Source organism: Leopardus geoffroyi, chromosome E3 (genome assembly GCF_018350155.1).
Source record: "Leopardus geoffroyi isolate Oge1 chromosome E3, O.geoffroyi_Oge1_pat1.0, whole genome shotgun sequence".
NCBI classification, from domain to species: Eukaryota; Metazoa; Chordata; class Mammalia; order Carnivora; family Felidae; genus Leopardus; species Leopardus geoffroyi.
Window position 1 is genome coordinate 8,225,329 of NC_059340.1, and position 16,148 is coordinate 8,241,476.

General features: G+C 63.8%; 1 protein-coding gene across 2 annotated transcripts in view; it reads left to right on the forward strand.

The window, feature by feature from the left end:
* COL26A1 (collagen type XXVI alpha 1 chain) overlaps positions 1 to 15,834 on the forward strand; it is a 166,505-nt gene extending 150,671 nt beyond the window's left edge. For both annotated transcript variants that reach the window (XM_045462134.1, XM_045462133.1), the window contains exons 5-13: positions 481 to 637; positions 2,948 to 3,046; positions 3,663 to 3,815; positions 5,775 to 5,858; positions 7,036 to 7,088; positions 10,477 to 10,512; positions 11,786 to 11,833; positions 13,441 to 13,525; positions 14,266 to 15,834. In XM_045462134.1, coding sequence (XP_045318090.1) covers positions 481 to 637; positions 2,948 to 3,046; positions 3,663 to 3,815; positions 5,775 to 5,858; positions 7,036 to 7,088; positions 10,477 to 10,512; positions 11,786 to 11,833; positions 13,441 to 13,525; positions 14,266 to 14,429 — 879 coding nt within the window. In that variant the 3' untranslated portion in view covers positions 14,430 to 15,834. The remainder of the gene's footprint in view (positions 1 to 480; positions 638 to 2,947; positions 3,047 to 3,662; positions 3,816 to 5,774; positions 5,859 to 7,035; positions 7,089 to 10,476; positions 10,513 to 11,785; positions 11,834 to 13,440; positions 13,526 to 14,265) is intronic.
* Positions 15,835 to 16,148: the final 314 nt, after the last annotated feature.

The window sequence follows — 16,148 nt, forward strand, 5'->3', positions numbered from 1 at the left end:
ATGACCTGAGCCGAAGTCGGACGCTTAACCGGCTGAGCCGCCCAGGCGCCCCTATATTCTTTTCTTTCTCATTCTTTTTCTTTGTTTCTTCTCTAGTTTCCTCCCTCCTTCCTTCCCTCCCTCCCTCCACAGCAGACCTCCATCCGTTGTCTGTGCCCTAAGCCAGGCCGTGTGAGGGACCAGTGCCCTGGGAGGAGCCAGGGAAGGGGTGGGTGGGTGGGGGGTGACCACTGGTCTCTCACCACGGTGACGGCCGCTCCAGAAGCAAGGCGCAGGGAGTCTGAAGGGGTCCCAGTGGCAACCTGCTTGAGCCCCGGGTCCAGGCTCTGGAAATGGGAAGGGGAGGCGGGCAGGGGTGGGAGAATATTCCAGAAGGGGAGCAGCAGTCCCAAGAGGGGCGTGATGTCTCCGGGGACACATATCTCGTACACGCGTGTCTCGGGCCTGGCGGGGGGTCCTGACCTCTGCCCTTGTCCCCAGGTTCTCCTGTTGCAGGCGGCAGAGCAGCCGGCAGGCCCGGGCAATGACCTGCCGGCCCCCCAGAGCACCCCACCACCCTGGAACGAGGACTTCCTCCCTGACGCCATCCCCCTCGCCCACCCGGGGCCCCGAAGGAGAAGGCCCACGGGCCCCGCCGGTGAGTGAGGCCTGCGGCCAAAGCGGCCTGAGTACGGCCTCCCAGGGCCTCTACCACGAGGTCACACAGTAGGCCCTTTGGATCCAGCACGCTCCCTTGCTCTTTCGACACAGCGAGCGAACTTTTCAAAAGCCGGTGGGGGTGGGGGGGGGAAGGGGTTCACACGAAAAACAGGATTTCCGGCTTCTCTTAGAAAAATGGAAGATCTAGGGGCGCCTGGGTGGCGCAGTCGGTTAAGCGTCCGACTTCAGCCAGGTCACGATCTCGCGGTCCGTGAGTTCAAGCCCCGCGTCAGGCTCTGGGCTGATGGCTCAGAGCCTGGAGCCTGTTTCCGATTCTGTGTCTCCCTCTCTCTCTGCCCCTCCCCCGTTCATGCTCTGTCTCTCTCTGTCCCAAAAATAAATAAACGTTGAAAAAAAAAAATTTTAGAAAAATGGAAGATCTGGCCGTGGGGGTTTCAGTCCCTCCTGGAAACAGTGGGCTGCAGCCAGGTCACGGCTGCCTCCGCAGACCCCATGCGAACTGCTGAAGTCCCCATCCTTCCTTGCCGCCGTCGTTCAGTTTGGTACATGTCCTCATGACCTGCCCGCTGCCTCTTTGCACCTGTGCTCAGCCCCGCAGCCCAGCCCCGGCCTTCTGGAGTTTACCGCCACCTTCTGGGGCGGGGAGGGGCTCCCGGAACTCTCTGGCCGGGGTGTCGGGGGACATCTGCCACCGTGTTGTTTGCTCCTTCCCTCCTGTGTTTAAAAATTATTTTTAACATTTACGTTTGAGAGACAGCACAAGTGGGGGAGGGGCAGAGAGCGAGGGAGACGCAGAAGCCCAAGCAGGCTCCGGGCTGTCAGCACAGAGCCCGACACGGGGCTCGAACCCACAGACCGAGATCATGGCCTGAGCCGAGGTCTGACACTGAACCGACTGAGCCACCCAGGCGCCCCTCCTGCCGTGTTTTAAAGTCAGGAGTAACTTTTTTTCTCTCTGCAGCTTGTATCCACTGGGCTCGGCCCTGGGGGTTGTAGAATAGGGACAGTAAGCATAATAGTTAATAGTGGGCGGTGAGCACTGCTGAATGCCTGTCCCGTGCCACGCCCTGTGCTGGGGCTTTACCCCGGGCACGTGGGTGGCTGGCATCTGTCGATGTGGCTGAACTCGGGGGTTTAAGGCCGGTGTCCCTTCTGACTGGTCACTATCTGTGCCGTGCCAGTTATTAAATATTGTTATATCACCCTAGGCTGCACAGATATCACTTCTCATCATTCCGGTAAGTTGGTGATGCTTGAGGTTACAGAGGAGAAAACCGAGGTTCAGGGAAATGACCCTTGGCGTCATCCCCGTGATCTGGGGCCATTTTGTCTCGATCATTGTTGGCCCGGCTATAGCCCTTTGCAGGTGACGCTCTCCCTCCATCCCCTCTCTCCCAGCTGAGGCCCCAGCTTCTTAGCACCGCTGTCCACACTCAGCTCTGAGCTCCCACCCTGTCCCCCTCCCCACCTCCTCTGCCCTGTTTTCTGCGTGTGCCTGTCTAGTTGGGACAGGGAGCAGAGCAGGAAGGGCACAGCCCCCAGCAGTGGGAGTGGCCTGTGGCCGGTGCCAGGGAGGCTGTGGGAGGAGGGCTGACGGGTCCCCTGGCTCACCTCTCTAGCTGTCATCCCTTAGGTTTCACACCCAGGCAGCCACCCATGCCCACCTTGTTGCAGTCCTTCTGGAACTGGGGAGGAGGGGGATTTCCCAGCCCTCAGGGCACCCAGGCCCCACACCCCCTGGGGGGAGCTTGGCAGGTGCTCTGGGTCTCCTGGGCCACACTTTCTCTTTACCAGGCAAAGTGCAGTTCTGAGAAATGGCCGCCAGGTGGGGCACAACCCCTACAAATGGTGACACCTGGGGGAGCCCAGGAATTCCTGAGAGCAGGTGAGGGGGGCGCTTGTGTGCTTTAGGGCTTCCTGGGGCCCCCGTGGAGGCCTCGTTGGGGAGCTCTTTGCCAGGAGCCCAGTTTCCGACCCTGAGCAGGGAGACAGCGGGACCCTTGAGAGAGGGGCAGCCCGGCTCTGGGCCCTTGAGCAAGGGACCACACCTTCCTGAGCCTCAGTTTCCCCACCTGTCAGGTGGGAACAAAAGTAGCTCTTGAGATCACAGGAATGAATAGGTACAAAAATGGTCTGTAAACTGTAATGATAGAGAAGGTGTCTGCTCCGGGGGCAGGGCTGACCAGATGGCCCAGGTGGTCAGGCCTGAAGTCCCCCGCCCCCCCCCCCCCGCCCCATGGCGGCTCGGCCCACAGTGTCCTCAGGGCTTACCTCATTCTCTCCTCAGGGCCCCCGGGACAGACGGGACCGCCAGGGCCTGCAGGTCCCCCAGGCTCCAAAGGTGACCGGGGCCAAGCAGGAGAGAAGGGCCCAGCAGGGCCTCCCGGTAAGGACACCCCGCACCCCAGATCTGACTTTGTCTGCTGGAAAGGGTCTGGGGTTTCTCCCTTATCTGAGAAGGTGAGACCTCCCACGACTCCCGATCTTGCTGGGGTTAACGACTGCCATCTTGGGGGGCTCCAGGCTCACTTCCTCCCACCAGCACCCCCCCTGCCACCCTATCCCAAAGACTTTAGGTTTGGTCTGACCCTGGGCTGCAGGAAGGACGGAAGGCTCCAGGCGCTGGGGGTGCAGGTGTGTGGGTGGGGCAGCTGGGGCCTGGGGACTATGCTCAGTCATTTAAACAACACCTCCAGAGAGCCTCCCAGCTCCTCCTGGGTCCTGCAGGGAAGGCACAGGTCCTGTACTAGCCCAGGCTGGCTGCCACCCTCAGTGCCCCGACCCCAGAGCTGAGGTCCCAGGAGGGGGCGACCCTGCCTCCCTCGCCTCCCTCCCTGCCCTGGTGTTCCCTGTGCACTAGGCCTGAAGGGAAAGCCGGTTCACTCACATCCCAGGACAGCCCTCCGGGGACGCTGGTCTGGAGGCCACCACCGGCCTGGGTCTCGTCTGCAGTGTCAGCTGCCAGGCCCAGCCCTCGCGTGACTCCTCTTCTCCCGCTGCAGGCCTCTTGGGGCCGCCAGGACCCCGCGGGCTTCCTGGAGAGATGGGGCGCCCGGGCCCCCCTGGCCCCCCCGGCCCAGCAGGCAGCCCAGGCTTCCCTCCGAACAGCCCCCAGGGTGTCCTCTACTCCCTGCAGTCGCCGACAGACAAGGACGGTGAGTGCCACTGAGGGGTGGGCCCCGGGGACGCAGACCCTCAGTGAGCAGGGCCCCGGCTCTGGAGCCAGGCTCTGCCGGGTGGGGCGGAAGGGCCTCTGGGGGGGCCGATGCGGGTCCCCCAACCCAGCTCTTGGCCCCAGCCTGGCCTGTCCCTGCTCCGGTGCTCAGCTGCTGCCCCTGGGGTCCTGACGCCCCCCGAGTCTCTGTTGTCTGCCCAGGCCTCAGTTTCCCCATTTGGTGAGAGCAGCGCCCCCGAGGTCACCGCTGCTGCGTCTCCTGGAAAATCGTCTCACCGTATGCAGGCCATGTGACAAGTATTGGTTGAGCACCTACTATGTGTCCTGCACACTCACTGGGGATGCAGCAGTGAACAGAACAGTCTCCTGCCCCCGGGGGGCACAGTCTGCTGTTTCTGAACCCGGAAACCTCCGCCTACCTGTGGGAAGGGTGGGGTCAGGGAGGCCCGGAGAGTGGGGTGAGGGCATCACAGGGGTATCTTTCGGTTAAATGCCCTGGGAAACCTGGGGAGGGTTTTAAGAAGCTAGTGACAGCGTTAAGTGACATCCTGGGTGCGATGGGGGATGGGGACCTCTTGTCTTGGTCAGAGAAACCCAGGCCCCCTCCTCCTGCTGGTGCTCCTGTCCTCCCTCAGGCAGCACAGCCCTTAACCTGAGCTTTATTATTATTTTTTTAGATATTTTAAAATGTTTATTCATTTTTGGGAGAGAGAGAGGGAGAGAGGGAGAGAGAGAGAGAGAGAACGAGCGGTGAAAGGGGAGAGAGAGAGGGAGACAGAATCTGAAGCAGGCTCTCGGCTATGAGCTGTCAGCACAGAGTCTGGTGTGGGGCTCGAACCTATGAACCGCGAGATCAAGACCCGAGCCGAAGTTGGACGCTTAACTGAATGAACCACCCAGGTGCCCCTAACCTGAGCGTTAAAACCTAGGCCTGAATCCCACTGTCCCCGTCGGAGCCTCACTTTCCCCACCTGTAGAGTAGGGGGTGTGTATTAGTCCCATTGGAGTTGCTCTGGTGGGAGGAAGTGACTCAGCCTTGCAGAATGGGGGTCCTGGGCTGCCCTCAGCGGGTGCAGGGGCCCAGCCAGGTGAGAACAGAACCTTCTGGAGCAAGTGGGAACTCACTGAAGACTCAGGGAGGGGGCCGGTGCCACCCGTGCGGTGCTCTGGGGGGCTCAAGGCTCAGCGCCCAGCCCTGAGCCACATGGAGCCATCCCAAGGCTCCCGCCTGCCCTGGTCTGGGCCAGACCCCTCGGGCACTGCCTTCCTGACACCTCCAGTGATCAGAGCCCTTCTCAGACGGGACCTTCTTTATCCGCGGCCCTGGGGCCCCTGAGTATGAATTTGGGGAAGACTGGGGATGCCCCAGCGGGCCCCGCCCATCGCCTTGAACCAGTGGGAGGGTGGTCCAGGCTTCCGGGTGTGGACGAAGGGCAGAGGTGGGGCAGGGCAAAGGCACATGGGGCTTGATCTGTTTGTCAGAACTGGACCGTGAACAGACCTCACCACTGCCCCAGGCTGAGTGATGGGCCCTGTAGAGGCAGCCCAGGCTCTTGCGGCTCAGAGGGCTCAGCCCGGAGGGCTTCTTGGAGGAGGCCCCGCAGGAGTGAGCCAGTCAGGTGCATCAGAACGGGCCTGTGGAATGGAGTGGGGAGGAGAGGGCTGGCCTGGAGCCTGGGGAGGTGAGTAGGGCAGGGCAAGACTCCGAAGGGCCTGGAATGCTCAGGAAGGAGTTTGTGTGTTATATGAAGCCCCCTGGGCTTTCCCTGCCCTTTGACCTGGCCTCCGTGGGAGTCCGAGCGTCTGCTCACCAGGGCTGCTGTGAGGCCCGGTGGGGTGGGGGCGCCTGTCCTCCTGGCCCCGGGGGAGCTCAGGCCCGGCACCCCAGCCCTGTCGGCCCTGCCCCACCATGTCACGGGCCCCTCTGCTCTGCCCACAGATGGACACTCACAGCTGGCCTCTGCTGCCGTGGACACCGTGCTGGCCGGCGTCCCAGGGCCCCGGGGCCCCCCTGGCCCTCCAGGTAAGCGCAGAGGGCGACAGCCTGGCCGGGATTGCCCCCCACCGCCCCTGCCTCTGGGCCTGTCCTGGGCCAGGGGCTCTCGTAGGGCCGGTTCGGGGCCCGTGGCCTTGGCAGGGTGCTGGGGATACGGGTGTGCCCACGACTCACCGTGTGGCCTGAGGTGAGTCCCTTTGCTCACCCCTTGGGGCGAGAACCCCAAATGTTTCTGCCAGGTGCCCACGTGAAGCAGCTCAGGGCTGCCCCCATGTGGGCTTGAGTGGGGGTTGCACCGGGGTTCATGGAGGCCCAGGCCCAGGGGGAGGCAGGGGGTGAGCTCAGGGGTGGTCCAGGAGCTGGCAGGGCAGGTGCCCGGAGAGGCAGGAAGCCCTGGGCCTGGTGGCAGAGACCAGGGGCCGGGGGGGAGGGGACAGCCCTGGGGCTCTAAGGGCTGGATCCCCTCCTTCCAGGGACCCTCACTGGTGGGGAGGGAAGGGGCGTGTGGGGCAGGGGCCAGCCCTGCTTGTCCAGCTGTGTGGGTGCCTCATTCCCCACCACTCATTTACACTTTCATGTACTGACTGAGCACTCCCTGCGTGTGGCACAGACATGCGTATCGACCGTGGCCGTGGGTGACGGCTGGTTCCCTGTCAGGGACTGGTCTGGAGGAGGGGTGGGGCGTGGGTAGTGCCGGAAGGCTTCCTGGAGGAGGTGATGCTAATCCTGAGACAAGAGGAAAGAATTTGCCAGGCTGTGGAGGGGATGGAGAAGCTCCAGGAGGAAGGAACAGCATCTGCAAAGGCGCAGAAGCAGAGGAGCTTTTCAGGAGAGGATTTGGGCGGGAAGGGGGGAGGGGGCCGGGCTGAGGACCTCAGGAGCCCCGAGAGGGACCTACCTGGAAGCTGGCTCTGGGTGGCCACATGGAGAGTGGATGGTCAGGATGCTGTTGCAGTAACTCAGGCAAGAAGGATGGCCTCGGAGGGGTAGGGTCCGAGGCCCGGAGGAGGGGCAGACCTGGGAGACATTCGCCAGGAGACTGGCTCGCTGGGGAAGGGCCGGGGGGCGACCCGTGGATGACGCCCTGAGGGAAGAGCCGGTTGCCACATAGGGGCTGCAGGGAGAGGGCGGTGGAGGTGGGCTTTCCGCGCTAAGGGTGGGCAGGGGACTGGCCCCAGGTGACCGTGTGTGACTCTGCCCACAGGTCCTCCTGGCCCACACGGTCCCCCAGGACCGCCAGGTGTTCCTGGATCCCAGGTAAGGACTTCCCTCATTTCTGGCAGGGGCCGGGGCGGGGGGGCAGGAGCTCCCCAGGAAAGAGGAGCCAGGCCCCTCCGCAGCGGGGCCCAGGCAGGACCCAGGGGAAGGTGGGTGTGACCCTGGTCATCTCAGTCGCTGCCGTCCTTTGCTGTCTGCTCCCCCATGCCGGGGAGATGTTGGCGTCCTTCCCGTCTCTCTGACTGAGACCCAGAGAGACCAGGTGCCTCCTGAGGACATATGGGATCACAGAACGTCCACCCCAGCCTATCGCCCTCCTCCCCGAGAGCCCCCTGTGTGTGAGAGGGCGCCCCGAAGCCTGGCGAGGTGGCCCCAAACCCCAGCTTGCTCCGCCTCTCCAGCTGTGTGACCTCGGGTGGAGAGGCGGCCTCTCTGAGCTCCGGCTGCCTTGGCTGCTAAGACAGGGGTACAGGGCTTCCCTTGTGGGTTGTTAGAGGGAGCAAGGAGAAACAGAATGCTGGGATGGGGTGTGTTTTGCGCCTCAGAGGCCCAGGGCCTGGGAAGAAATCACACCAGGGAGGGGCAGCCCGGAGGCAGAAAGGGGTGGAGCTTCCAGCGCCCCGCCCCTCTCCCTGCCCAGAGCCTGTCCAGACCTAGGGCCCTGCCGGCTCGGGCTCCAGGAGCTCAGGCTGTGCTTAGCAGGTGGCTGGAGGTGGCCCCTCTACTGCCAGGGGCAGGACTCTGGGCCTTGGCCCTGTGAGTGCTGGGACCTTGGGAGTCCACTCCTTTAGATGCTAGAAGAACATTCCTGAAACACTCGGGGCGCCAGCCCCCCAAGCTGAGGATACAGCCGCTGAGGGGGCCACAGGGCAGCCCCGTAGAGCTTACGTTCTAGACGTCAAAGAACCAGTGTCCCGTGACTGCTAATCTGCTCCCTGTTGTCCCCACTGTGTGTTTTTACACCAGGAGACACAGCATCGGGGAGGGGCAGGTGGGCACAATGTCTGCAGGGCACCCTCAGAGAGGAGGGGTGGGGGTGGGCCACAGAGCCCGACAGTGACGGGGGCAGGAGTGTGGTGAGGGACCGAGATGCCCAGGGAAGTGTGGGAGGCGGCAGGGGTAGAATTCTGTGCGGTCACACGCCTCCCGCTGCCCCAGCCTGCAGTGACAAGGGACGTCAGGGGCCCCTTCCCAGCTACTTGTGCCACCTGCGTTCAGATTCGCCATCGTTCCGTCCCAGAGGGGGTGGAGAAGTGGAGGCTCAGAGAGGTTCAGTCGCTTGCCCAGAGTCACACAGCAGGGGAACGGCAGGGGTGGGGCCCCTCTCAGGCTTTCCCCGGCTGCCTCCAGCCCTCACCGAGAATGTGCTGGGTGCTTTGGGATAGCTTTAATCCTGCGAGGCGGTCTGTTTTCAGGGTCTTCAGGCCCTTACGGCAGTACCACTCGGGGGACTGCGCAGACCTTGTCCTTGTGGGGACCCGGACTCCCAAGATTCCAAGGAGATTTAGAGGGGCCTCGTCAAAGCTGTTCCTCCTACCACCCCCCCCCCACCCCACCCAAGAGGGTGTGTGATCGGGCATCAGCGTGGAGGGTGCAGTGTCTTGACCCCCTCCCTCTTTGCTGTGGTCCTTCCGTCAGGCTGGGGGTCCCGTGGCCAGGACTGGGATGCCCAAGGGCACCAGACAGTGCCCAGCCTGTCCCTGGTTCCCCAGGGGCCCATTGGACAGGCCCTGAAGAGCCCCTTCCATGACCTTCTGCCAGGGCCCACCCAGGCCCCCACGCTGCAGGGGTGGAGCTAGGTTCCAAGGTTAGCCCAGATACGGACAGTGTCCGAATAGCCACCAGCCCCCTCTACTCACCATGGAAGGACCAGACAGGGTCCTCCCCGTGGACGGCGGGACCAGCCTGGTGACCCGGCCACTGTCTGTCTCCATCCCTTGCCAAAGAGTCGAGGCCTCTGAGGCTGGAGTGAGGGGATGTCCCCTAGACATGGGTCAGAGAGGAGTGGGAAGGGACCACGGCAGAGGACGAGGTGGCCCCTACTTTTCTCCTCTGAGCAGGACAGAGAGACCTGGGTTTGAAGCCCCGCTCTCCCAGTTTCCAGCCGGGTGACCCTGAGCAAGTCACTGGCCCCACCTCCCCCACCCCGTGAAATGAGGAATCCCTCTTGGGTGGGCTCGTTGTGAGACATAAAGGGGACAATGGAGGAAAAGCCCCAGGCTCTCAGGAGACCCTTAATAAATGTTCTTCGTTAACCAAATATCTCTTGGGGTCTCTGCTGCGTCAGATACTGTGCTGGGCACGAGAGCAGGGACATCGGGAGCCGTGCGGTAGCTGATGGTACAACAGGGGAGGCAGACAAGGACAAGTAAGGACATAAGTGTCAGGAAAGGAGGAAATGAGGCGATGTGACAGAGTGAAAGGGCCCAGGCAAGCGAGGCGTGACAGACCTGCAGAGGTGACACTTCAGCTGAAACCTAAGGAATCAGAACTAGCAGCCGTGCAAAGATGCCAAGAAAGGGCCCTCCCATTAGCCAGGAGAGCAAGTGCAAAGGCCCTGGGGCAGGGAAAAGCCCAGTGCTGACTGAGGAGAGTGAGGTGTGAGGTGAGGTGGGTCAGGGAGTGTGGGTTTGGGTCACAGGGGAAGGGGTTCTGAGTCTCAGGGAGGGAGAGCCTGTGACCTGGTTCACACCTTTAAGAGGCCCCTGCAGCTGTGACCGTGGTGGGGGAATGGAGGACGGGGACACAGTGGAGCAGGGCGACCCGGGAGGAGACCCCGGAAGCCCTCGGGGGAGACGAGAAGGTGACGTGTGTTAAGTGGTGGCCCCTGAAGCGGCAAACGGAATGGACGTGTTCAGAAAGTGATGTGACAGGTCTGGCTGGTGGAACAGATTTGGCAGGAGAGGGAAAGGAAGGTTACCTCCCAGGCGTGTCGGGGAGCAGCTGGGAGGACCGGGGAGCCACCTTCCAAGGAGGTGTCCGCAGGGTGGGGTGGGTTTGGGGGGAGCCAGGGTTCTGCCTGGGGGAGGTGGATGGGTACTCCGTGGGTCTGGGCTCCGGGGAGCCTTCGGGCCGGACATCGGCACGGACGGGAGTCCCCCGGTGGGACCCTCGTGACTGGTGTTGCTGGCACTCACCTCTGGGGACCCCTCTCTCTTCATGCGGGGGACTGGGGGCTTGGCCATCCGTGCCGGCTCCGTGTGGATAACTATACATGCGTGGCCCACTTCTCAGCGGAGAAGACCAAGCCTCAGGGAGGAGCCCGGGGAGGGTGGCCCAGGTGGGGCCTTCCTGTCCCCTCCGTGCCATCCTCCTTCTGTCCTTCCAGATCCTGAGCCTGGTGCAGGGAGGATAAGGAGAGGACAGAGGTGTTGGGGGGCGGGGGCGGGCAGGCAAGGCCTAATCTGCTTTGTCTGACTTTCTGCAGGGCCTGGCCGGAGAGCGGGGCATGATGGGACCGGCTGTAAGTGACGGGCTGAGCCGATGGGTCGTGCCCAGGGCGGTGGGCCCCAGTGTGGCCCCCGGGGTGCCGGGTGGGCAGAGGTCTGACCTGAGCTCAGCCCCACAGCGACCCCAGACATGGCCCGATCGTACCCCGCCCAGAGAAGGGGCAGCCTACATGTGGTCCCCACTGCCCGAGTTGGGAAGGGGTGCCCTTAGGAGGTGGGGAGCCCCTCCCTGGGATGAGGGTCCTCAGATCTCGCCCGAGGCTCCCAGACCCCTGAGTTGACAATGCTGTGTGACCTGCAGAGTCCCCTCCCTCCTCTGAACCTGCCAAGAGTAGAGGCTCAGACAGCTGGCCTCTATTTTTCCTTCTTGGGAACAAGAATTTCTGAGTCTCAACTCCTGCCTGCAGCGCCAAGGAGGCGGGCACCTCCTTCGTCCCCAAATCTAAAGTTAGGGGCGTGCAGCCAGGGAGGAGGGATGGATCTGTGCTGAGCACCTACTATGTGCTGGCCGCAGGGGAGGCGCTCTTCAGACATAGTGAGTTTAAGCTGCATTGCAGCCCAGCGAGGCGGGACTTTATTTGCCCCATTTTTGAGAACTGGCTGCTAAGACTCAGAGAGGTTAAGTAATTTGCCCAAAGTCACACAGCGAGGCAATGATGGAGCCAAGATTGAAACCCAGGAGCGTTAGCCTCGAAGCCATGCCTCCTCCTGGCTTCTGTCTGGTAGACGCTGCTGAGCCCCGTCACGGGGCTTCTGGCACCAGGCGCCAGTCAGAGCTCGTTACCGCTTTGGTTTATTGAATCCTCCTAATACTCCTGGGAGGTAGGCAGTATTATTACCCCATTTCAGAGATGAGAATGCTGAGGCACAGAGAAGCAAAGTAACGTGCTCCAGGTCACATAGGATAACACGTGGGTGTTCATGTGCGGCTGGTGTCACTGGCCTGGATTCAGAGGCGGAAACAGAGAGAGGCGGGGACTCGATCCCCGGAAGAGCTGAGAGGTGGGCTCATGGGGTTTCAGACCTGGCTCCTCGGTGGCCCAGAAGCACAGTGAAGCCGCTAAAGCCAAGCTGGGCCGGGTTGTGCAGAGACGCGTGGGGCCTCGGCGCTCCTGCCCTGCCCCCGCCAGGGCAGGAGTTCCCGTGGGCGAGGCCGTCAGGCTCCGCCCTGGCACCCTGTCCCCAGGCTGTGCCACTGACTCCCTGCGGTCTGCCCAAGAAGCCGGGGAGGGGAGGGAGGCGCCGCCGTGCCCCTCACCGGCTTTGGACAACTTGACTTTCTCCTAGGGCGAGCCCGGCGGGAAGGGACAAGAAGAGGAGAAGGCTGCTGCAGAGGTAACAGTCCTGTCGGCCGCGTTCCCCGCCTGCCCCCTCGGCTGTGTCGCAGCGGGACGGCCGGTGCCCAGCAGATCTGCACTGACACCCGTGAGCCCACAGGGTGCTGGGCCGCGGGGTGAACGGGGTCCCGGCCCCGCGGAGGAGACAGATGAGGGAAGTGATGATTGCAGCATAGTGTGCCGATGCTGCAGTGGGGGGTCGCACGGATGGGGTGACTGGCCCGCAGCTGGAGGACGGGGGGGGCCCTGGAGAAGAGAGCCCCCCGTTAAAGGAGGCTGCAGGCTGTGGAGTCCCTGTCCGGGGACGGAAGTCCCCGCATGCCGCGCCTGGTGCACAGAGGTGCCCACAGGGTCACGGCGCTGGGGGACTGAGGGTGGCACCGGGCAGGGCCCAGGGTGGGATGGCGGGAGGGGACAGAGATGGAGCCCAGGCACGGCCGGGGGGACCCACTGCCTTCTGGGAGCAGGAGGGGTGCGAGACCGGCGTGACGGATAAAGGGGGTGAGGGCAGTGGGGCCAGCAGGGGAGACCTCGCACGGGGAGAGTCCAAACGCCCCGCGAGTGTCAGAGCTCAGCAGGGAGGTGGGGGAGGCTGGGGACCTTTGGGAGGCCCTTGCAGGACTGGAGAAGCGGGTAGAGGCTGCAGGCAGAGCAGCTGTGGAGGGCACGGGAGGCGGCGGGAGGAAGAGGTGGGCACCAAGGCACGGGCACCGATTCACGGGTCACTTGTGTGGGGGACGGAGACGATACTTAGGCCTCCACCCCTTTGCATTTCATAGGCCTGCATCCCGTGGCCCAGGGACAACGGGGCTTAGCAGGAGCCCTGGACCCTCTGCTCCTCGCCGGGGGGCCCTGGTCCCAGACACTGCCCACTCTGTGGCTTCCCCTGGCCTTTGGTCCCCTGGAGGAAAGGCCTCTCTCCTCTAGGATACTTTTTGGTCCCTTTTGTTTTGTTCTAAGCGAGGCTGCTGTGAATGTCATGACAGCTGTCACATTAGGCCACCAAAAGGCACCCGTTCTGGGGGCCGACTTCAGGGCAGGGCCCGACCTCCTCACCATCGCTTTCCGTTTCAAAGCGGCTTTGACACCTGTCTTCTCCATAAATCAGTTCATTCGCGCGTCTCGGCGCACAAGGCCCTCTGCCCACGTGTAGGCCGGGCCTCACGCACTCCTGCCAACGCTCCAGAAGCCTTCACCTTTTCTTGCCAGGGGGTCACCCCTGGAGAGCTCTCGGGTGGACGGTGCCAGCAAGGGGACCGGCAAAACACCCCCACCTGTGCTGGGTGCTCTGTCCCCGGCAGGGTATTTTCTGGGAGGAGGGGCACGCCGGGGAAGCGGCCGGGCGACCACGGGAGCCGGAAGAACCGAGGCTCGAGGGGCCAGGTCCGGTGTTAAGCCCCAGGCTGTGTGGCCACAGGACGCCTGTTACTCTCTTTATGCCTCGGATTCCTTGTCCGCAAAACATCCACCCTGTGATGGCTGTTGTACTAGGATGGCGACAAGGAGGCGGGAGCAGGGAGGACGGGGAGGACATGTGCGCGGAAGCCGCGTGGCCCCGGCCGCGTCCCTGTGGCCAGCCCTGACCCCGTGCTTCCTCCCCACCAGAGTGAGGGGGTGCAGCAGCTGCGGGAGGCCCTGAAGATCCTGGCAGAGAGGGTCCTCATCCTGGAGCACATGATCGGGATCCACGGTGAGTTGTGACCAGGGCCTGGGGCCGGCCGGCCCCACAGCTGGCCCCAGAGTTGGGAGTCCCCTCTGCTCCCGCCTCCCTGCTCCCTGCCGCCCTTGTGGCAGCTGCGACCGTCTCTGGTCTCCGATGACCCCTCCGCCTGGCTGCCAGATGGTCTTCCCCCAACCCCAGTCAGACCCTGCGCCTCCCCTTGCTCAAGGACCCTCCGTGGCTCCCTGTGGCCCATGATCGGTGTCCAGGCACGTCAAGCCCAAGCCCCTCCCCAGCATGGCCTGGTGCCCAGTGGCACGGAGCCACCACCTGGTCGTCCCCAGAACCCCCGCCCCCAACCTCTGGTTTTGCTCGGGCCGGTCCCTCTGCCGGCTGACTGCCAGCTCCCATGGGGGACCTGCTCTAGGGTCCCTTCCTCTGTGAAGGCACCCTCCTCTTGCCTCACGGTGCTCCATAGGGCCTGCTACTCCCTCACGGCGTGGGGTTTCCACGTTTCTGCCTGGCACGCTGGGAGGCCCTTGCGACAGCAGGGTGGTGACAGGGAGGGGCCTGGAGCCCAGCCCTGCTCAGCACTTGTTACCGAGTGAGCGGGCGACTGAATGGGGAGGGGGGTGCACGTGAGGGGACACCCTGCTGCTGCTGCGTTGCCCTGTCCCTGCCGGGCACGTGGCTTCCCTGGTGCCAGCAGCAAAGTGCCTTTGAGTGCTCCCGAGACCCTGTGTGAGCCCGTGCACCTGCCGTCCTTCCAGATCCCCTGGCCTCCCCCGAGGGGGGCTCCGGCCAAGATGCTGCCCTGAGAGCCAGCCTCAAGATGAAGCGTGGGGGCTCCCCGCCCGCCGACAGTCCCCTCGCCACCCTGCTCGGCCCCGACCCCGGGCAGAGGAGCGCTGGCCAGGCCAGCGGCGGGAAGTAAGAGGCCAGCTCTCCAGGACAAGCCCCGCCGGAGACCCAGCTCCGAGCCCTGCGTGGCCACCGGCTTCTGAAGACACCACGTGGTGGGACTGGGCTCCAGGCACCGAGGGTCCTGAGGGACTCTGGCTCCCGGGGCCTGGGGGCCTTGGGGACAGATGGCAACTGCAGAGGCAGGGTCCAGAGGGCCCCGGCACCCTTGGCGGGGCCCTTTCCTGGTCCCTGCCCTCCCCCGCCCTCACTTTCTGCAGGAGACGGGCTCTGGGTGGGCTGGGCGGGGCACGAGAATAATCATAATACTCATCATTCACTGAGTCTGGGCCTGTCCGAGGGGCTTTCCCTACATTGTCTCATTTAACCCTTAGGAGGCAGGCTTGCTACCCCACTTTCCACGGGAGGACGGAGGCTCGGCCGGTGTAAATAATGTGCCAAGGCCACGGGACCAGGGACAGCCGGGGCAGAATTTGAACCCAGGCCTCTCGGTTCCTTAACTCGGGACCCCGCCAGCTTCCTGTCTTCACAGAGAAACTCAGGGCAGGCTGGGGCTGTGGGGAGGCTGGCCCGGCCCGCAGGGAAGGAAGGCAGGGTCCCGGGCCTCCTTCCTCAGCCTCCCCATCCCTGGGCTTGGGGTCTGCTCCAGGGTCTGGTGGCGGCTGCTCTCTGAGGCCAGGGAGACCCTGAATAAGCCCGTGATGCTCACACGGACTTGGGGACAGTGAGAGAGGGGCACTGGGGGTGCAGGGGCCTTCAAACCAAACTGGCAGTCGCCCATCGCTGCCTCCCAGTCTCTCTGAGCGCACCCAGTCCAACCCAGAAGGCCCTCCTGCCCCCGAGCCGAGACGAGGCAGTATTTCCCGGGAACGTGCACCTGAGGAGGCCATCACTTGCAGCCCTGCCCTCTCTGGGAACCTGTAGGGTTGGCCATTTCCACATCGCACAGCAAGTCCAACGACCCTTTGACAATCTAGAGGAAGGACAGCTGAGTCCCAGGCCCCATCGGGAGAGACACTACCCGCTGAGGGCTGTGGGCCCGGGGAAGGGGCCTCAGTAGGTGGCCGGGGCCCGGGACCCCAGAGCAGCTCAGGCCGCAGCCCTTAAGGCCTCTCGGGCCCTGGGTCCCCTGTGACCTGGACCAGCCCTGCTTCTCCTCTCTTGCCAGGCTGCAACCCAAAGATCGTGGTGCCACCCCAGGGCCCGTGTCCCCTCAGGGCAGGAGCCATCTGTCCCCAGCGTCCTTGGTGCTCCCGGGAGGTTGTGGCCTGGTCCCACAGGCCCCGGTAACCTCTTCTTGCCCTCAAGGTCCCAGTGGCCCCTTGTGAGGCAGAATTGGCCTGGGGGCCCAGGTGTGGCAGTCAGAGGCAGCGGGCAGTCTGGAACGCTGTGACAATAAAGGTGCTCTCCCCACTGGGGGTCTGGTGTCCTGTGGTGGCAGCTGGGTGAGGCCTGGTGAGCCGGGCCACGGTGGCGCAGGCCGTCCCCGCAAGATGCGTATGTCGTGACCCTGTGGCTGGATGTGGGGACAGGCGACTCCTGGCCCGTGCCATACACACGCGGCTGTGGGGCCGCAGAGGCACAACGGGGGGTCTTCGGGGGCCAACGGGAGGGGGCTACACAGGAAGGGGACCCGGCAGGCAGGCGCACAGCACCCGCAGAGGCCGGGAGGGGCGAAGGAGGGCGGCTCGTCGCTGACCCCTTGTGCACCCACATCTTGTGCACAGAGCAT